Consider the following 22352-nt stretch of genomic DNA (forward strand, 5'->3'; position numbering starts at 1 on the left):
AAATAATAATAGTTCTCTATGTGATTACTAATAAAATGAATTACATTCTAGGCTTTTAATTCTTTTCTTGAATATTTTGTTTGATTCAGTTATCCCTAGATGAATAGAGCCCTTCTTTCTACTGTAATTAGCCAAGGATAAGAGAAATTCAGATAAATTTTCTTGGAAGTAAATAAATTTGCTCATACTGCCTAACTCATATTTCCTTTTATAAATGTGAACAATTGAATTTAGTGAACAAAGGCAATCGTGGTAGTATAGAAAGTAGGCATTCTGATTTTAAGTTCTGGATTTTTTTTTAGGGAAAATTTATATAAATGTTGTGCCCATGCTAATGACATCCTGATTTATGTCTTTTTAAATTCCATTTTACATTTTTTACATTTTACACTTATATTTTTTGCATTTATCAATGGATATTTAGAAATATTTTGCCTATATATAGGGCTTTGGGAATTATATTTTTGTTACTGACTTTTTTTATTTTATTGTGGTCAGAGAATATGATCTATATAATAGCAGTTTTAATTAAAGTTGACCTGCTGCTGCTGCTGCTAAGTCGCTTCAGTCGTGTCCGACTGTGCAACCCCATAAACAGCAGCCCACCAGGCTCCCCCGTCCCTAGGATTCTCCAGGGAAGAATACTGGAGTGGGTTGCCATTTCCTTCTCCAGTGCATGAAGATGAAAAGAGAAAGTGAAGTCGCTCATTTGTGTCTGACTCTTAGGACTGCAGCCTACCAGGCTCCTCCATCCATGGGATTTTCCAGGCAAGAGTACTGGAGTGGGGTGCCGTTGAAAGTTGACCGAGTATGTAATAATTTTTTAAAATTGTTTTGATATATATGAGTTTAGAATTATTTATCTTTCTTTTATAATCTACTTATGAGACCTTAATAATGATTTTTGTCTTAAAGTTTGTCTGATATTGACAGTAACTCCAATTTATTTGGTTAACTTTTGCCAAATCTTTTTCTGCTCTTTTACTTTCAGTTTTTCTGTGTGTTAGATGTATCCCTTAATAACTAGCCTATGTTGTTGTTCAGTTGCTCAGTCATGTCTGACTCTTTGTGACCCCATGGACTGCAGCATGCCAGGCTTCCCTGTTCTTCACCAAGTCTCAGAGCTTGCTAAAACTCATGTCCATTGAGTCACTGATGCCATCTCGCCATCTCATCCCCTCTCCTGCCTTCAATCTTTCCCAGCATCAGGGTGTTTCTAATGAGTTGGCTTTTGGCCTCAGGTGGCCAAAGTATTGGAGCTTCAGCATCAGTCCTCCCAATGAATATTCAGGACTGATTTCCTTTAGGATTGATTGATTTCATCTCCTTGCAGTCCAAGGGACTCTCAAGAGTCTTTTCCAACACCACAATCGAAAAGCATCAATTCTGCAGCACTCAGCTTTCTTTATGATCCAACTCTTAAATCCATACATGACTACTGGAAAAACCATAGCTTTGACTAGATGGACCTTTGTCAGCAAAGTAATGTCTCTGCTTTTGAATATACTATCTAGGTTGGTCATAATTTTTCTTCCAAGGAGTAAGTGTCTTCTGATTTCGTGGCTGCAGTCACCATCTGCAGTGATTTTGGAGCCCAAGAAAATAGCCTCTCACTGTTTCCATTGTTTCCTCATCTATTTGCCATGAAGTGATGGGACCAGTTGCCATGATCTTCGTTTTTTGAATGTTGAGTTTTAAGACAACTTTTTCACTCTCCTCTTTCACTTTCATCAAGAGGCTCTTTAGTTCCTCTTCTCTTTCTGCAATAAGGGTGGTGTCATCTGCATGTCTGAGGTTATTGATATTTCTCCCTGCAATCTTGATTTCAGCTTGTGCTTCTTCCAGCCCAGTGTTTCTCATGATGTACTCTGCATATAATTTAAATAAGCAGGTTGACAATATTCAGCCTTAATGTACTCCTTTCCCAATTTGCAACCAGTCTGTTGTTCCATGTCCAGTTCTAACTATTGCTTCTTGACCTGCATACAGATTTCTCAGGAGACAGGTAAGCTGGTCTGGTATTCCTATCTCTTGAAAAATTTTCCACAGTTTGTTGTGATCCACACAGTCAAAGTCTTTAGCATAGTCAATGAAGCAGAAATAGATGTTTTTCTGGAGTTCTCTTGATTTTTCTATGATACAACGAATGTTGGCAATTTGAACTCTGGTTCTTCTGCCTTTCCTAAATCCAGCTTGAACATCTGAAAGTTCTCAGTTCACATACTGTTGAAGCCTAGCTTGGGGAATTTTGAGCATTATGTCTAGATTAAAAAAATATATCTAATCTCAAATTTTTTCAGTTAACTTATTATTTGAAATAAACTTATTTGTGTAAGTATGTAAAAAAATACACAGACACACATACACACATGCAAAAAACCTTAAGGATGTATTATAAAAATGTATTATTTCTAGTCAGTTCCTACTTTTCCCTATCTTCTGCTTGAAGAAAATTCCTAATTTCATGGTTTGGAAACTGAACTCTGTTAGTACTCTTTAAAAGAAAGATGGATTTAGATTTAGAAATGGAATAGATGGTCTTGAAAAGGAAACCTAAAGATCATTTGGGCTGTTGTCTCTCAAAAGTCATTATTGATTTTGCTAATACAGTCACAAATGTAATATCTTAATACATGCCTCACAGGCTCCAGAAATAAAAGTCAGACTCCTGTACTAAGCCATATTCTATGAATAGACTCAGGTCTTACAATGATTTCTGTTTTCATCCTGGTGACTGGAGGAACCTGATGCTGCGTTGGGGAAGAGACGGGGAAAACACTGTGTTATCTGCTCTCTTTTAGGCTCCCGGAGAGAAAGGTGTGGGTACCGCATAGTGCGAAGGCAGAGAAATTCTGATGAGCAGCTGCACTGCCTGAGCAAAACCAAGAGGAACGGTGCACCCATGACGCGAGTGAAGGAGCTGCTGCTGAGTGCCCTGAGCCCAGAGCAGCTGGTGCTTACGCTCCTGGAGGCCGAGCCGCCCCACGTGCTCATGAGCCGCCCCAGCGCGCCCTTCACTGAGGCCTCCATGATGATGTCCTTGACCAAGCTGGCCGACAAGGAACTGGTACACATGATCAGCTGGGCCAAGAAGATTCCGGGTAGGGCCTTCTGAGTCTTAGCTTTAAATTTATTTGTAGAAAGACTTGCTTCTAACCTTTATGGGGCACGAATACAGAATGGAGGTCTGCAAGCTGTGTCTTGAGTATTTAGCGGTTTGACAGCTTGATTTATAAGCTTTAAATGGAATACGTCCTTTTTCTTATCTTGACACTTGTGCCTTCAACACAGGTGGCCAGGTTTCAATTTAGAATTCTTGAATTCCTCTGAGTTCTGTACCAGAAGGAGTTGTATATGGTGGGCCCCTTCTCTTCCTGTCCACCCCTGTTCCCTGCTCCACTGATCCCACACTGCCTTGCACACACCGAATCCTACCTGTTCATATCTCCTACAGACATTAGCTGGTTTGGCTATATCTCAAGCCTAGATATGTTCTGGGAAGACAGACCCAGGGAAGAGACCCACCCATGTTCTGGATGTGGGTGTGGGGCCACTTAGGCAGGGAATTTTAAGGTCCTGAGACCTGGAGCATGGTCTAAAAGAAAGAAATCTGGGCTCCACCTTAACCCATCTCCTGGCTGTGAACTCATCCCCTTGGGAGGAGAGGTGTGGTCAGGTGAGGGTGAGGTGGGGCACAGTATGACCTTTCACAGTATGAAAGTGAAAGGTTTCTCTGATGCTAAATAGGAATTGTAAAATTTTGTTCCAATAAAGAGAAAAATCAGTAATACATACATAAATGAATAAAATGGATAAATAGAGTAAATCAGCTATAAAAGTAACATGAATCATCAATAAACCTGGAATGCTTTTTAACTTGATAATGGGTTTGGTTATTCCTGAATTGTCACTTAGAACATGCATTTTCTATTCTATAATCTGTTCATTTTCCCAGACCAGATTGTAACATATACACCCAAGGTAGCGCGTGGTCACCATCTAGTTATCATTTGAATTGGTATTTCCATGAAAGAATGAATCGAGGATTCTAACATAGATTGACAGCAACCCATGCTTCCTCTGGAAGGGCTTCTCCATGTACATCTTTCCATTTGTCTAAGAAATGAGGTCTCCAAGCTAAGTCACTAAGGAAGATTCCCATGGCCCAGAGGGCAGTAACTACATTAGGCAGATTTTGAAGATTGAGGGATCTGGGGGAAGAGCACCTGGGTTAAGGGTCTCAGAGAATAGGATTCACAGGGTTCATTCGTTGGCTTCTGAGCTTTCTGAGAATTTTCAGGTTTTTCTACTTCAGTTTTGATGGTTTAGCATCTTCTCCTTTGCCAGAATGATGTTTTGTTTTGTTTTGTTTTTTTCCTGAGCTCTTTCCCATAGGAGACAATACTGGTCCAGTTTCCTCTAGCTTTTGATCTATGTGTATGCCAAGCCTAGTTTTCAAGACCCCATCTGGAGAGTGGTGATTAATTACTTCTGAGAGCTGTGTAGCTTCTTTGTGCCAAAGCAAAACAGATCTCTTAAGCTGCATCAGTCCCTCTTCAAGTCTGGTGTTTTGGAAATTTTTCTGAAAGCTTAGGCATAGTCTGAAGTTGTGGGATTTTTTCCCCCCACTTTCTCAGCTAGCGTAGTCATTGTCTAGACCAAAAAAAAAAAAAAAAAAAACACAAAAAACAAAAAACTTAGTCTATCAGCTAGTCTTGGCTTTGTTGAAGATCTATAAGTATGAAAAGCTTGATCTTCCTTGGGCAGGCTTATTGTCTGTAACTGTGGGTGAGGTTGGAATGTGTACACATACCAGGAATGTGAACTGAGTATGTAGGATGTGGCTTTGGAAAGGATTTATCCATCCTTCCATTCAGTTCTCCTTTGTTCAGATTTCTGTTATAATTGTTCAAAGAGTTGAACCACATATGTTCTCTGTGCCATAGTGTCTTCATCTGTAAAATGAGGATGATGAGAGATCTCACCTCTAGGAAATTCTCAGAGGTAGGCATTGTTGCCCCCATTTTTTCCTGTAAGAAAAACAAAGACTTAAAAGAAGATTAAATAACTAGTTGGGATGAGGCCGAGCAGGGGTTCTAAGCAAAGTCCATTGCACTCCAAGGTCATTTGTTTGTTGACTATATTTATATTATATGGCTTTCTCCTCTTATCATGACTTATGGAGGAAGCCCCAGTGATCTCTGCTTCTGAAGTTTTCCCTTAGGGACCTGTTTCTGTTGTTATGTGTGTTCTTCAGCATAGAATAGCCCAGAAACAAGTGCACCGACTCAGAAGAATGATTCTAATACTAGATGGGAAATGGTAAGCAATTGGAGAAACTCTTTCAGCTGGAACTTTGACTTTCTCCAAGAGCTGGTCCTGTTTTCTCTGCAAGCCCCCCACCCATCACCCCCACTATCCTGTCCCCTTAACTCCTCCTGCCCCCATCATGGGCTGGACCAGACAGGCAGCCCCTCTGGCTGGCGTCTGAACTCTATCTTTCTCGGTAGTGCAGAGGGATTACTGGGGTATAACTAACAAAGGTCAGTGCCAGCTTTGTCTTCTTCCCTAGCATCTGTCTGGGAGCTGTATAAACCCAGCTAATAGTCCTTTGGAAATTCTGAATGATGTACATTTCTCTCTAGAAGGTGTTTGAGACTAGAAATTGTGAGTTACTCTCTCTGAATTCAGTATTTTCTTCTGCATTAGCTATTAACCACATCTTTAAAATATTGATTTCCCCTGCACTCTGGGTGATTTGTGTTTTCTTAGCTTTTCAAAACTTGCTTTTTTTTTTTAATGGAATCAGGGAGCTGAGGAGGAGGGCGGGTATGCTTACAGCCTCTTGCTTTCCCCAGGCTTCGTGGAGCTCAGCCTGTACGACCAAGTGCGGCTCTTGGAGAGCTGCTGGTTGGAGGTGCTCATGGTGGGGCTGATGTGGCGCTCCATCGACCACCCCGGCAAGCTCATCTTTGCTCCAGACCTCGTTCTGGACAGGTGAGACTCAAATTCCTTGTATTTCTTCTCCAACTTGAGTGAAGTGCCAAGTGAAGTGGGAACAGAGTCCTGAGTTCTGCAATGAAAACCTCACTCCTGAAAGGGCAGGTAGGAGGAGGAGAAGGTCGTGAGCTCCTTCACTGGGTCAAGAACCTGAGAAGGAGAGTGTGAGTGCAACGCTTCAGTGTCCTGTGACTCATTCTTTCCTGCGACGCAGCAGCGCTCACTGGCCCAACCACACAAGAGCCTGTGTCCTGAGGGTGTGTGGGCACTCAGTGTGAAGCTCACCTTAGGTCTTCCTGCATTACAAAAAATCCATTTTTAGGTTTTAACTTTTAAGCTGTCCTGCTGTTCTTTCCACTAGTAGGGGCCATTTACATCTCCAGCTATCTGGACCAGTGGTAAAATTCTTATAAATCTACCAAGTTTATTTTTACATGCTTTAACTCACTCTAACTACACATATTATAGAGCATTTTGGGCAAAGCAATGGAAGAAATGGTTATTAAAACCAGGTGAAAGTTGATGGAAACTGGGGAATGATAGTGTTAATGCTATAATTTCTTGCATTTAGTTTTCTTTTGAAGATGGTGTGGAAAAGAAACCACTTTTTAATTGACTTAGTGAACTGTACATGGAGGGAAAGCTGGAATGTACAGCAACACTGAAGCTTTTTGGTAGGAAAAGTAGAACACGTTCTTGGTGTTGTATTTGAACAGTTTGAGAATCTCCATGGAAATTGATTTTTGTCTTCCTTGTATTGAAAATGTGCTAGTGTTGAGTGTTCAGTCGCATTGGACCCTAAGCCTGTAGGGAAAGGATGGCTACTGCTGTGAATAGGGGGATCTGCCCCCAGCTCTTGGCACTACCTCTTTAGATCTTCAGAAGCTCCCCATGCACACCTTACTCAGATGAAAAGTGATAGCCAGGGTGTTAGCACCTACTCCTCCTGTTGTCGGGGATGATGGCATTGACAAAGAATGCTGTTCTAAGTGACGGAGGTGTTTTGGTGGAGAGCAGGGCCTTTGGGAGGAGCTGGAGCATGGACTATGGCTCTAGCAGGAGCAAGCCCAGAGGGAGGTTCTGGAAGCCCAGACCCTTCAGTAGCAATCAAAATAGCTAACTTATTGACCTATATGTGGCAGGCACCATCTTAAGCACTAATGTCTCAGGTCATTACATCTTCACAGTAGCCCTTTTTGGGTGAGCACCATTATTATCCCTTTCCTTCAGATATGGAAGTGGGACGTTAGGTAAATTGCCTGCAGTTATGGTGATGGAGCTGGACACAGGGACTGGCTGTGAAGTTCACCCTCTTACCAACAACAGTACATGCCTCTCAGCAGGATAGAGAACTGGATGAGAAAAGAGGAGGAGGCCAAAGGCAAAGTAGCTTTCTGCTTTATTCTTTTATCTTAGAACAACTCTATTTTACTCTCTGGCCATTTCAGAAAAGCTTCTTCCTCCAGCTGTCATTTCACGGTACCATGTTGCAAGGCCGGTTGAAAGGCCAAGCACCCAGTCGCAGCATCGCTGTCATTCATTCCTGAGTTCAACGTGTTCCACTTGGAATTTAGATAAAGGTGCACACACACACACACACACACACACACATACACACACAAATATACACACGTAATTCCCTAGAAGTTAGTGCTAGGAAGAAGTTCTATCCTTTGGTGAACTAATACATTTGCAGACTTTGGGAATGGGTTTGCTTTTTTGTGTTGATTTCTAAAGTGTTGCCACATATAGAGTTTATTTTCAGTGACTGTTTCATTCCTGGTGTTTAATACAACAAACTCACCTCTTTGTATGGGTTCAACTCCTATATGTAAATAGATTACTGTAAATTGACACAAACCCCAGATAAATTTTAGGCCTAGCTGTTGGTTGAGTAATAGAAAAAGAAGTAATTTTTCTTATATAATTATTTTAATTAGACTCACATTAGAAGAGAAGAATTGATAGAAATTGTGTGTATTTGAGTGTAGAAGAGTTCTTGGGAATTGTAAATGCATTCACATTGAACAGGCATTTTTTCTTTGAGTGTCTACTAGTTGTTAATTTTGGTTGGAGCCCCTCTTGTTTTGAGCACTCTGTAAAAGTCTAGAATTTCAAGTCTCAGATTCTTAGTACATCTATTATATATACAGCATAAATATATTTTAGTGTAATGGGTATATATCTGGAGGAGTTGCTTATTCAAGCATGTTTAAAAATTTTTGACAATTCCAAAAGTCAAATTATTTACCATGAAGGAGTTCTAATGGGAATCTTTTCTGCCATGTGAATAAAACTTTTTCACACTTCTTGAAAGTAACTGTCTTTTGGTGGATTGTCCTGTCAGAGTTCCTCTATGTGGTAGTATGACCATTTAAGCAGTAAATACAACTAAATTAGCCTATTTATTTGTGGAGACTAAGACTATAATTTCTGTTTCCCTTTATTCTTGTTGAGGCTTCTGCAGTGAAAAAACTTGAACCTACTGAGGATGAGAGAAAAATCCAGGTATCTCAGCTTATTTCTAACAAGGTAGCTATTTAGGTAATCACTAGAATCCCAATTCACATGAAGATCTACCAGAGAATTTGAACTTCTACTTATTTGAGAAATCTTATATGCTAAGACATTATGTGTCCTTAACATCAGTAGAAAACTGTCAAATGTTATTACGAAGTCAGAGGAAGTAGATGTTTATGGGGTTCTGTGGACTAACAAATATAAATGTGCTGAGTTTTCATTCATGTTAGGTATTTTTTTTATTGAATTTTCTTTAAGAGACCCACAGAATTTTCACTTCTAAATTTTTATTTCCCCTTTATACTCAGATCATTCCACCTTAGTTGAATATTAAAGTCCTTCCCATGTGTCTCCCAATCCCACTGCCTCTCACACAGGAAGACAAGTTGTGGTCCATTAGCCACACGTGTACCATCAGTGCAAAGCAGCAAGCCCCAAAGGACATCTCTTTCAAGATGTCCTTGGTATCAAACGGAATATTTTTCTTTTGTTATCAAATAATAGTCTGCTTGAAACTACTACTTTTATTTTTATTTAGCACTGGTTTATGGGTAAATGGGCTTCCCTGGTAGCTCAGCTGGTAAGAAATCTACGTGCAGTGCAGGAGACCCTGATTCAATTCCTGGGTCAGGAAGATCCCCTGGAGGAAGGGATAGGCTACCCACGCCTCTATTCTTGTTCTTCCCTAGTGGCTCAGCTGGGTTCGATCCCTGGGTTGGGAAGATCCCCTAGAGAAAGGAACAGCTACCCACTCCAGTATTCTGGCCTGGAGAATTCCATGGACTATATAGTCCTTGGGGTTGCAAAGAGTCTGACACGAATAAGTGACTTTCACTTTTTCACTTTCACTGTGGATTAATGGGGTGTAAAAGTAAATTTCCATGAGTAGTTTTGTTTGATATATTGTTTTGATATTTTAATATCCAACTCATATACCTACTAGATTGACAACTCATATACCCAATTGGTTGAATTAAAATCTTTTAAACCTGTCTTAATATCTTACTCATAAATCAGTGTCAATCCATAGTTACTTACAGGATAAATGAAATAGGTCTTGTTGATATTTTAAAGTCCTGCCTCACTATTCTGTATAAGTCATCTAAAAGTAGAACTTTAATTAGGGTGTCCTTTATAAAGTAAGGGCTTCCCTGATAGCTCAGTTGGTAAAGAATCTGCCTGCAATGCAGGAGACCTGGATTCGATCCCTGGGTTAGGAAGATCCCCTGGAGAAAGGAAAGGCTACCCACTCTAGTATTCTGGCTTGGAGAATTCCATGGACTGTATAGTCCATGGGGTCACAAAGAGTTGGGCACGACTGAGAGACTGTCACTTTATAAAGTATTTTACCTTATTGCCTCTATGTTTCTCATATTTCTTTTCTAAAAATTTGTTTGATTTCTACAGCCTGTGAAGTGAATAAAAATATTCTAACCTTGCCCGCCCTCAACCCCAAATGAGATGGTTGGCTATCACACTTGCTGGAGAAAGCAATCAGACCTAGTTCTTTACAGCGGGTTTAGAAATTCTCTTTTTCCATGAGGTACATATGTTCTGATTTTTGTGAGTAGCAGCATTCATCAGGGCTTAAAATACCATGTGATATAAGTTCTCCCTCCATTTTTGAAATGTGAATTTACACTTAAAATACTATGTATTTTAATAAGGAAACAGTGCTAACTTCAGTATTTAGGGATGTGTTCTTGGGCTTAGGTGACAGCTTCTGCAAAATAGGATTAATTTCAAAGGAATCCTCTTATGCTACTTGGGGAAGTGGACGTGTGCATGTGTGCGCATGTGTGCCTATGACTTCTCTGAGTTTCACAAAAGAGTAAAGAGCCAAACTACTTAACTGTCAGTGCAGGACCTGTTGGACTTTTTGTTTTTGGCCCCAGAGATATTTTAAAACTAACTTTTCTCAGTATCAAATGTCCTTAAACCCATCAGTTACAATTTCCAATAACTCATTATCCTGGGCAGAGTGAGTTGGTGATTGGCTCGAGGGGCATTCAGTGAGTAAGCATTCCTTGTGCCTCTGCTGTGTTCAGGGCATGCATATCCTTACTGGACAGTTGCAGCAAGCTGCCTGGGAAAGGCCAGAGCAGGGGAGGGCTGGGGTTTCCTATAGGCTTTGGCACCTTTGGCTCTGATTCTCCAAAGTGGCCTTTCCCTTAGAAGTGACTTCTAAGGGGCATGATATTTTATCATTTAAACTGTACACTTTCAGAAATTCTAGACTGGTTGCTGAAGATACCATGCTTGTTTGCTAAAGTGTGCAGTTTGCGTACTTGTAACTTTGTATAGTGAGTTTGCAGGAATGTGCAGGATGCTGGTGAGTGGCCATCATAGCACCAAATAGGAAAGACTTTACCAATTTGGTGGCACCCACTGGTGTCAGTTCACTGAACTCTACAGAGGCCCTTTCTCCAAACACTACCGTCTCTGGAAATGTCCTGGGTTGGGATTGGAGGAAGGATGAGTGACTAGCCAGTTCTTTGAAGATCTCAGGTCCCCTTCAGGGGCTGCTCCAGAGACTGGAAATGAAACTTTCATGATTTCACTTTTACCACAGCTGCCCTTTGCTGTGTACTGCAGGCTTTTAGAAGCAAATGAAACTTTCATGACAAAATCATCTAACTGCTTGCTTGTCAAGGACTTATAATAGTTCTATGACTGATGATAATGCACGTTTTTTTGGGGGGAGCAGTGAGGTGGAATAATATGTGTCTGGCTGGAGTGAATTGAAGCTGGTATTTTCTTGATGCAGTTCAAGTAATTTACTTCAAAAGTATGCTTATACAGTTCATTTCCATAAGGAGTGCTCAAAAGAATTTTGATTATATGGTCCAATGTTTGTCTAAAGCTTTTGCTTAAAAATAATCTTTGACAAGCCAAAATTACTACGTCTCCATTTCTACCTTTCTTTCCTGATTCTGATCTATCTTCTATAATTTTGATTTCTTTGTATGTCATAATAGCTTTTATTCAGACTACATTTAAATGTCTGTTCATTGCCCCACCAGTTTCTAACTGACCACCAGGATGTGAGAGTTAAGCTCTAGATATAAAGTGTTATTTCTTTTTGGAATATTTGCTTCTGTTATGTTCAGTCTTTTCTCATTAATACTTTAGAGTCTTTTGATGAGAACATGAACTGTCTCTTTTTAGTAAAATATGTCATATTTTGAGGGTTGGCTGAAATAGTTTAGATTGAAAATAAACAGAAATGGTATTCTTTTAAGAAAACATTTGGTGAACAGGTAGAAGGAAAATGTACTTCCAGTGCACACTGTTGCCTAAATAGTATTTATTCAAATATTTGGTTCAGGGACTTATAGGAAATGCCCTGTTTTCCTTATATAAAAATTATTCTGGTAATTTCATATTTCTGGGTGTGCTCTCATTACTATCTTTTTAAAGGGTGTACTAGATGAAATTTGAGATTAAAAAGAAAATACTCCTTACTTTTGATGGTTACCTGAAGCTATATGTTTCTTACATTTCCAAATGGACTTTTGTAGGGATGAAGGGAAATGTGTTGAAGGAATTCTAGAAATCTTTGACATGCTCCTGGCAACGACTTCAAGGTTTCGTGAGTTAAAACTCCAACACAAAGAATATCTCTGTGTCAAGGCCATGATCCTCCTCAACTCCAGTAAGTAACCACACAGCTGGGCCATGTTTTATGGGGGAGAGATGCTGTTTTTAGAGTCGTCATGGTATTTTATTTAAAAAGGGGAAAATGGCTTTCTTTCTGACTTCTCTGTTTCATTTATAGGGATTTAAATTGTACTTAACTTTTGGTAATTTGAATATAAATTATTCATTAGGTGAATTACTGGTGGTAATTTAAAAAGTGGCTCAAGCCACTCCACCGGAAAAGGAAAAAATGAACTTTAAAATGTTTACCTTGCATCGTTTTGTGTGTTTTTGACATTCTGATTTATTTTATTGTGGTGTAACTGACATATTGGGCTTCCCAGGTGACTCAGTGGCAAAGAATCTGCCTGACAATGCAGGAGATGCAGGAGACTCGGGTTTGATCCCTGGGTCAAGAAGATCCCCTGGAGTAGGAAATGGCAACTCCAATTTTTTTTTTTTTTAAGTAAAGATGCTTCAGTATTCTTGCCTTGGAAATCGCATGAACAGAGGAGCCTGGTGGGCTGCAGTCCATGAGGTCACAAAGAGTCAGATAGAACTTAGTGACTAAGTCCCCACACAACTGACATAACGTGGTATTATTTAACACGTACAACATAAATGATTTGAATTTGTGTAATTGAGAGATGATCACATTAAGTGTGTATGTCAATTCCAATCTCGCAATTTATTCCCCTCCCCCCCATAATGTAAGTTTGTTTTCTACATCTGTGACTCTATTTCTGTTTTGAATTAATAAGTTCATTTGTATCATTTTTTAAGATTTCACATATAAGCAATTTAACATTTGTCTTTCTCTGGATGAGAGGATGAGATGGCTGGATGGCATCACTGTCTCGATGGACATGAGTTTGAGTGAACTCCGGGAGATGGTGATGGACAGGGAGGCCTGGCGTGCTGCAATTCACGGGGTCGCAAAGAGTCAAACACGACTGAGCAACTGAACTGACTTAGTATGATAATCTCTAGGTCCATCCATGTTGTTGTAAACGGTGTTATTTCGTTCTTTTTAGTGGCTGAGTAATATTCTGTTGTATATGTGCACCACTACTCCTTTATCCATTCATCTGTAGACGGACAACTAGGTTGTTTCCATGTCTTAGCTATTGTGAATAGTGCTGCAGTGAACATTGGGGTTGCATGTGTTTGTTTGAATTATGGTTTTCTCCAGATATGTGCCCAGGAGTGGAATTACAGGATCATATGGTAGTTCTATTTTTATTTTGTAATGAACCTCTGTACTGTTCTCCCGTACAGATGCTATAGTGATTTATATTTGCAGCAACAGTGTAGGGGAGTTTCCTTTTCTCCATACTCTCTCCAGCATTTATTATTTGTAGACTTTTTGATGATGGCCTTTCTGACTAGTGTGAGGTGATACTTCATTGTAGTTTTGATTTGGATTTCTCTGATAATTAGTGGTGTTGAACATCTTTTCATGTGCTTTCTGGCCATCTGTATGTCTTCTCTGGAGAAATGTCTGTTTATATCTTCTGTTCATTTTTCAGTTGGGCTGTTTGTTTTTCTTTGATATTGAGCTTCATGAACTGCTTGTATATCCTGGAGATTAATCCCTTGTTGGTTGCTTCATTTGCAAATATTTTCTCCCATTCTGTGGGTTGTCTTTTTGTTTATGGTTTTCTTTGATGTGCAGAAGCTTTTAGGTTTAATTTGGCCCAAATTAAATTTAAGTAAACAAATTTATTTTTGCTTTTATTTTCATTACTCGAGGAGGCAAATCAAAAAAGATATTGCTGGGATTTACGTCAGAGAATGTTCTGCTTAGGGCTTCCCAGGTGGTGCTAGTGGTAAAAAACCCACCTGCAATTCAGGAGACAGAAGAGATGTAGGTTTGATTCCTGTGTCAGGAAGATCCCCTGGAGAAAGGCATGCCAGTCCCCTTCAGTATTCTTGCCTGGAGAGTCCCATGAACAGAGGAGCCTGGTGGGCTGCAGTCCAGTCACAAAGAGTTGGACATGACTTAGCATGAACGCATATGTTCTGCTTATATTTTCCTCCAAGAGTTTTACAGTGTCCAGCCTTACATATAGATCTTTGATCCATTTCAAATTTATTTTTGTGTATGGTGTTAGAAAGTGTCCGAATTTCATTTTTTTACATGTAGCTGTCCAGTTTTCCAGCACCACTATTGAAGATACTGTCTTTCCTCCATTGTATTTTCTTGCCTCCTTTGTCATGGATTCGTTGACCATAAGTCCCTGAGTTTATTTCTGGGCTTTCTCTCTTGTTTCATTGATCTGCATTTCCATTTTGGGTCAGTACTATACTATTTGGTTGCTGTGGCTTTGTAGTGCAGTTCGGGGTCAGGGAGTCTGATTCCTCTAGCTTTGTTGTGCTTTCTCAGGATTTCTTTGGTTATTCAGGGTGTTTTGTGTTTCTGTATAAATTTTGGAATTTTTTTGTTCCAGTTCTGTGAAAGATGTCATTGGTAATTTGACAGGGATTACCTTGGGTCATTTTGACAGTATTGATTCTTATGATACAAGAATCCTTCTAGATGGATAGTTGTGCCATGCTTAGTTGCTCAGTTGTGTCTGACTCTGCGACCCTATGGACTGTAGCTCGCCAGGCTCTCTGTCCATGGGGATTCTCCAGGAAAGAATACTGGAATGGGTCGCCACACCCTCCTCCAGGGTATCTTCCCAACCCAGGGTTAGAACCCAGGTCTCCTGCGTTGCAAGCGGATTCTTTACCCTCTGAGCCACCAGGGACGCCCATGAATACTGGAGGGAGTAGCCTATCCCTTCTCCAGGGGATCTTCCTGACCTAGGAATCGAACTGGGGTCTCCTGCATTGCAGACAGATTCCCTGCAGCTGAGTACCAGGGAATCTCAATCTCTATGGATAGTTACTTTCATAAAATTAAAAAAAAATTTTTAAAGTACTAAGCCCTAGTATTTTATTGTTATATTCAGTTGATTTAAACTTACTCTATCAGTTGCTGTAAGAGTTTCCAAATGCTTACCCTCAATTTTTACTTCTCCCTTTGTGTACTGGTAACAGGTCATACTTTGTGTAACTCTGGTATTGAGCAGGAAGTATTGTCTGGGAGATAATTGGATCAGGGTACAGGGACAGTGTGTGGGGAAGAAGTTAGGTCTTAAAGGAGGGGAGAGGGGGAATGAAGAAATTTGAAGGTCATGTGAAGCTCAGAAACCCTGAAGACAACTTTGGGTGCTTCCTTATTGGGTCTCAATCTGGCCTTACTTATAAGACAAGACATTTCCCCTGCACCCAATGCACTCTCTACACCATATCTAGAAAACAAACATTTGTGAGTAGAAATAGTAAATCGTTGGGCAAGTGAAAATTGTAGGGGAAGTCAAGAAAACTGCTAAATGTTTTGGGGCTTTTATCACTTTCTTGACATTGACTGTTACCATTCACCTTCTATAGAATAATTTGAGGACGCGGCTTACATCAGTGATTAAGTTGATGTGCATGTAGGTAATGACCAAGGGGGACATTTGAAACTGATTGTGGAAGGAAATCAGCTTTTTCAGATCTTGTCTTTGAATCTACCTACTTACATTATCTCAAATGTTTGCTGTTGTTTGTCTCTGTTAAAGGGAAGATTTCCTTGGAAAGTTCATTTGTACCTTGGCACAAGAGAATTATCAAATGCCAAATTATGGGACTTCTGTCACTTGCAGAAATAACTTAGGACTCTTTTCTGTGTAGCAGAGAAGAACTGCTCCTTGGAAAGCAGTTGCTTCTTGTTAGAACACTTTGATGTGTAAAGGCTTCTGTTTGGCGAGGCTCCTTACAGACATTTTAGCCTCTGAGACATCATATTGTGTTGTTAGGAAGCCAGAAGCAGCATCTGTGCAAATGGGAAAGATTAAGGCTGCGGCGTTCCTCCTGCAGCGTCTCACAGAGCTGCCATGTGGAGGGAATTACAGAGGGGGAGGCCGGCATGTGATGTAATTTTCACTCATGGTGGTAAATGGGTAGAATTTGTTTACAGTAAACCCAAATTTAAGAAATCTTCTTTAAAAAGTTTTTTTGGCCTGGTGGTCAAAACAGTTTTCAAAGTGAATATATTCTTTTTTTTTTTTTTTAAGCTGTGCCACATGGTATGTGGGATCTTCATTCCCTGACCAGTGATCAAACCTGTGTCCCCTGCGGGGGAAGCACAGAGTCTAAACTCTGGATCATCAGGAAAGTCCCCAAAGTGAATTTATTCTGTTCAGCATTACTGTTCAGAAAATGGGGTTCTCATTCTATTGGAAAATTTCCACTGTTAGGAGAGGTCTTTGCTAGATTTTAAGCATTTCAAGTTACAGGCTATTTTTCCTTTTGATTATTTATAACATTAACTTGAAAACAAATACAGGGACAGAATCCACTTAGGCACCTTAAATTTAAGAAACCCTACAGAATATATAAAACAGACAGGCCACAAAGGACAGTGATTCCCAAGAGAAGAGACAGAAAATGAGTCCTTTGATCGACCAGTTTACTGCCTAGAGCCAGTTTCCAGGTTGTAACACAGGAAGAAGTGACCCAAGTGGACACCAGGGGTCTTCCTGAACTGAGGGGACAGAGTTGTGAGTTTAGGGAGGCTAAGGCAGCTAGGATTTGCAGGGGACAGTACTGGCGAGGAAAGAGCTGGCCAGAGAGGCTTTCGAGATCTGCAGAGGGTTCCTTTCAGGTCTTCAGCTGAGTATCAATTTCATGCTTATTATGATAATAACTAAGGACGGGGAAAGAATCATCAGAAAGAAGGAGGCAGAACAACCCCTGGAAGTTCACACAGGGCCAGGAATAGTTCATGTTCTCACCAGCCACAGGGAAAAACCTTGAGCTCTACTGGATGTTGGCTGTAGTACTCAGAAAGGTGTTGTTTCAGGAGTGAGGTAACATGAGCCCTAGAATAAAGGCTGCTCTGGTCCTACCAAATGAAACTTAAAAACAGGTCTGAAGGATCAAACTATTGCCGAGTAACTTAACTGCTCCCAAGAATAAAGTGCCAGACAATTTAAAGGAATAGAAGAATATACAACACCTAACAGGGTAAATCAATCAAATGTTGGCAGGCATGCAAAGAAGCAGAAAATATGACTTAAAACGAGGGAAATGACAATAACTGGAAAAGATGCCAGATGATGCAGATGATAAAATTAGTCAACAAGGACATTAAAATAATTAGTATAACTATATTCCTTATTTCTGAGGAGTACTAGAGAGGAAAAAGCTGGCCAGAGAGGCTTTCAGAATCTGCAGAGGGTCCCCTTCAGGTCTTCAGCTGAATATCAGTTTTGTGCTTATTGCAGTACTAACCAAGGACAGGGCAAGAGTCACCAGAAAGAGGAAAGCATGAACAGGTTGGAAGAGACATAGAAAATATGAAACACACTCAAACTGAATTTCTAAATGTGAACAGTATGTTTAGATGGATTTACATCCTAGGAAGATCCTCTGGAGAAGGGAAAGGCTACCCACTCCAGTATTCTGGCCTGGAGAATTCTATGGACTGTATAGTTCATGGGGTCACAAAGAGTCAGACACGACTGAATGACTTTCACTTTCACATCCGATTAGGCATTGCAGAAGAAAAAAATAGTGGATGTTAAGCGATAGCAATAGAAACGATCAAAAAAGAATGGAAAGAAGAAAAGTTTTAAAAAATGAACAGATTGTTAGGAAGCTATGGGACAACTACAGTTATTAATATATGTGAATTTGGAGTCCCTGAAAGCAGAGGGGTAAAAAAATACTTGAAACAATGGTTGAAATTTTTTGAAATTTAATGAAAATTATAAACACACTAGGATTTCTTTTTCCTAAAGAAAAATCAGTTGGATTGATTTTCTGAATATTCATTGGAAAGACCGATGCTGGAGTTGAAGCTCCAGTACTTTGGCCACCTGATGCAAAGAGCCGACTCATTGGAAAAGACCCTGATGCTGGGAAAGATTGAAGGCAAAAGGAGAAGAGGGTGGCAGACGATGAGATGGTTAGATAGCATCACTGACTCAATGGACATGAATTTGAGCAAACTCGGGGAGACGGTGAAGGACAGGGAAGCCTGGTGTGCTGCAGTCCATGGGGGCACAAAGAGCTGGACATGACTTATTGACTGAACAACAATCAACACACAAATCCAAGAAGCTTGATGCATCCCAAGAACAGGAAACATGAAGAAGACCACACTAAGGCACATAATTTTCAAGTTGCTTAAAATCAGTGATAAAGAGAAGAATCTTAAAAGCAACTAGAGAATAAAGATATTACATACAGAGGAACAAAGAAGAGGGGGACAGCAAATTTCTGTTCTGATGCAAGTGGATGGGGCAAGGGAGCAGCATTTTCAAAGTACTTTTAGAAAAAAATTGTTAAAGTAGAATTCCTTTTAGTATACATGCTGCCAAAGTGAGCACTAAAGTAGAATTCCTTACGCAATGAGAATGCCTTTCAAAACATGAAGGCAGGGGACTTCCCTGGCAGCCCAGTGGTTAAGACTTTGTCTGCCAGTGCAGGGAGTGTGGGTTTAATCCCTGGTCAGGCAGCTAAGATCCCACATGCCTCACAGCCGAAAAACCAAAACATAAAAATGAAAGAAATATTGTAACAAATGTAATAAAACTTAAAAAAATGGCCCACATAAAAAGAAAAATTGAAAAAAATGAAGGCAAAATAAAAACTAAAAATAAAATATTTTCAGACATACAAAAACTCAGAGTATTCATCACTAGCATTATAATATTAGTGGAAGTCTTTCAAGCAGGAGGAAAATGATACCAGATGTAAATATGGATCCATGCAAAGGAATAAAGGGGTCCTGCAGATGATAACAGTGTCGGTAAATATAAATATAATGAATTTATCTTATTATTTAAGACTCTTTACTTTCATTTAAAAGATAATCTAATGTTTATAGAAGTAAAAGAGATGGAAAGACCACAAAGGGAGAGAACAAATGGAACTGTAGGGTGGTATAAGGTTTTTATTTTGCACATGAAGTACTATAGTAGTACTTGAAGGTAAACTGTAGTAAGTTAAAATGTAATCACAAACCCAAATGCAACCATGAAAATAACAAAGAATTAGAGCTAATACCAACAATGGTGATAAAATGGGACCATAAAAATTAGCCAAAAAGAAGCAAAAAAGGCAGTATAAAGCATAGATAGGACAAATAGTAAACAATAAACAAGATGGTAAATTCTTAATTAATCCTAACAATAATTATATTAAACCTCAATTAAAAGGAGAACATTTTCAGATTGGATAAACAGCACAACTGTTTACTACTAACTAGAAGCTCACTTAAAGATAGAAGTTAATGGTAAAGGGTGGGGAAAGATATTACATTCTAAGACTAATCAAGAGAAAGCTGGAGTGGCTATATTAATGTTAGAAAAAAGTAAATTTTAGAGCAAAATTTCTAGAAATAAAGAAGTTATTTCGTAATGATGAATGAGTCAGTTTGTCAAGAAGATGTAAATACCCTAAACATTTATGCCCCAAATAAGAGAACCTCAAACATTAGGAAGTAAAATCTGATAAAACTGCAGGGAGGGGACTTCCTTGGTGGTCCAGTAGTTAAGAATCTGCCTTCCATTACAGGGGACACGGGTTTGATCCATGGTCTGGGAACTAAAATCCTACATGCCCTGGGGCAACTAAGCCCAACTAAAGAGCCGTGTGCTGCAACCACTGAGCCTTCACTTCACAACTGGAGAAGCCCCCACACTCCACAAGACCCAGTGCAGCCAAAAGAAATAAAAAGAAAATTCATCAAAATTTAAAAAAAGCCTCAGGGAGAAATGAACAAATCCTTTATTATAGTTGGATATTAATACCCCTTAATAATCAATAGAACAAGTAGACAGAAAATCAGCAAGTATAGAGAAGACTTGAATAACACTGCCAGCCAACTTTACCTAATTGACATTTTAAAAGCCCTCAACCCTCAAACAGCAGAAGACACATTTTTTTGTAAGTGTTCATTCAGTATTTACCAGGATAGACCATATTCTGAACCATTAAACAAATCTGAATATATTTAAAAGAATTTAACTCATACAAAGTATTTTCTTTGACACTATGAAACTAAATTAGAAATTAGAAAGATCTTGGAAAACTTCCAAACACTTGGAAACCAAATAACATATATCTAAATAATCTGTAGATCACAGGAAAAATAATCAAAATTAGTATTTTGAACTAGCTGAAATAAAAGTAGAACACAGCCAAATTTGGGGGTTGCAACTTACTCAACAGTTGAGGGAAATTTATAGCATTCAAGGCTCGTATTCCAATAAAAGGAACCTCTCAAAATTTTTCTTGTTTCCTGAGGTAAGCTTATATTGCTATAAACTTCCTTCTTAGAATTATTTTTGTGGCATCCTGTAGATTTCAAATCATGTGTTTCCATTTTCATTTGTCTCCAGGTATATTTTTATTTCCTCTTTGATTTCTTCAGTGACCCATTGATTTTTTAGTAGTAGCTGTTTAGACTCCATATGTTTGTGTTTTTTTTTGCAGTTTTTTTTCTTGTTATTGATTTCTATTCTCACAATGTTATAGCCAAAAGATGTTTGATATAATTAGAATTTTCTTAAATTTATGAAGACTGTTTTCTGGCCTAGCCTGTGATCCATCCTGGAGAATGTTCTATGTGTACTTAAAGAGAATGTATATTCTGGTATTTATGTACACCAGTGTTCACTGAGGGCTTACCTAGTGGCTCAGTGGTAAAGAATCCACCTGCCAATGGAGGAGACATGGATTCAATCCCTGGGTTGGAAAGATCCCCTAGAGAAAGAAATGGCAACTTACCCCAGTATTGTTGCCTGGGAAATCCCATGGACAGAGGAGTCTGGCAGGCTATAGTCCATGGGGTCAAAAAAAGAGTCAGACACAACTTAGTGACTAAACAAAACAAAACAAATGTTCACTGGAGCCTTATTTACAATAGCCAAGATATCAAAGCAACCTAAGTGTCCATCAGTAGATAAGTGAATTAAAAAATGTCATGTATATGAGTGTGTATATATATATACACACACACACACAGAGTAGAATATTACTCATATATTAAAAATTGAAATCCTGCTATTTACAACAACATAGAAAGATCTAGAGGGCATTAAACTAAGTGACATAAATCAGAGAAAGAGAAATACTGTATGATCTCACTTATATGTTGAATTTAAAAAGCAAAACACAAAAATAAACTAAATGCATACTGAGGACAAACAGGTGGTTGGTGGAGGCAAAAGAGCATGAAATAACATGTGAAAGGAATTAAGAGGTACAAACCTGCAGTTATTAAATAAAGAAAGCCATGGGGAAGCAATATATAACATTAGGAATATGGTCAATAATATTGTAATATCTTTCTATGGAGACAGATGGTTACTCAACTTATTGTGGTGATCATTTCATAATGTACACAAATGCCAAGTCGCTATGCAGTACACTTGAACCTGACTTAGAATTGTGTGTAAACTATATTTCAATTAGAAATCAAGGTCTGAAGTGAAAGACTTCAGCTTTCAACCTTAAAGAGACTTAGGAAAAGAAGAGAAAATGAAATCCCAAGTAAGCAGAAGAAAAGAAATAATAAAGGATATAGTGGAAAACAATGGAACAGAAAATAGAAAATAATAGATGAAAATTAAGAAAGTCAAAAGCTTATTCTTTGAGAAGATCAATGAAACTGATAAACCTCTAGCCAGACTGATCATAATAAAGAAAAGAAGATACAAATTACCAATATTAGTAGTGGGACATATAATGTTGTTATTCTTCAGATATTAAAAAGAATAATAAGATAATATTATAAACACTTTATGGCAATTCACTTGAATATTAGATGAAATGGACAAATTATTTGGAAGATACAAATTATTGAAGCTCAATCAAAAAGAAACTTAAAAACTCTGAATAATTATTTATCTATCAAAGACACTGAAGTTTTAGTTTAAGACCTTCACACAAAGAAAACTCCAGGCACAGATGACTTTTCTGGAAGAATTCTACCAAACATTTAAGGAATAAATAATACCAAGTTTATATGTATTCTTGCAGAAAACTGAGGAGCCAAGAATAACTTTCCAACTCACTCTGACAGTAACCCAGACCAACATATTAGAAGAAAAGACAGATGAATATTTCTCATGTACACAGATGGAGAAATT

At 38.9% G+C, this 22352-nt stretch overlaps 1 protein-coding gene across 2 annotated transcripts in view; it reads left to right on the forward strand.

The window, feature by feature from the left end:
- Positions 1-22352, forward strand: part of ESR2 (estrogen receptor 2) — a 45267-nt gene that overhangs the window by 12931 nt on the left and 9984 nt on the right. Inside the window, exons 4-6 of one of the 2 annotated variants that reach the window (XM_068964810.1) lie at positions 2802-3101; positions 5859-5997; positions 12042-12175. In XM_068964810.1, the coding sequence (XP_068820911.1) occupies positions 2802-3101; positions 5859-5997; positions 12042-12175 (573 nt within the window). The remainder of the gene's footprint in view (positions 1-2801; positions 3102-5858; positions 5998-12041; positions 12176-22352) is intronic. The other variant, XM_068964814.1, reaches the window with a different exon arrangement.

This window comes from Capricornis sumatraensis, chromosome 2 (genome assembly GCF_032405125.1).
Source record: "Capricornis sumatraensis isolate serow.1 chromosome 2, serow.2, whole genome shotgun sequence".
NCBI classification, from domain to species: Eukaryota; Metazoa; Chordata; class Mammalia; order Artiodactyla; family Bovidae; genus Capricornis; species Capricornis sumatraensis.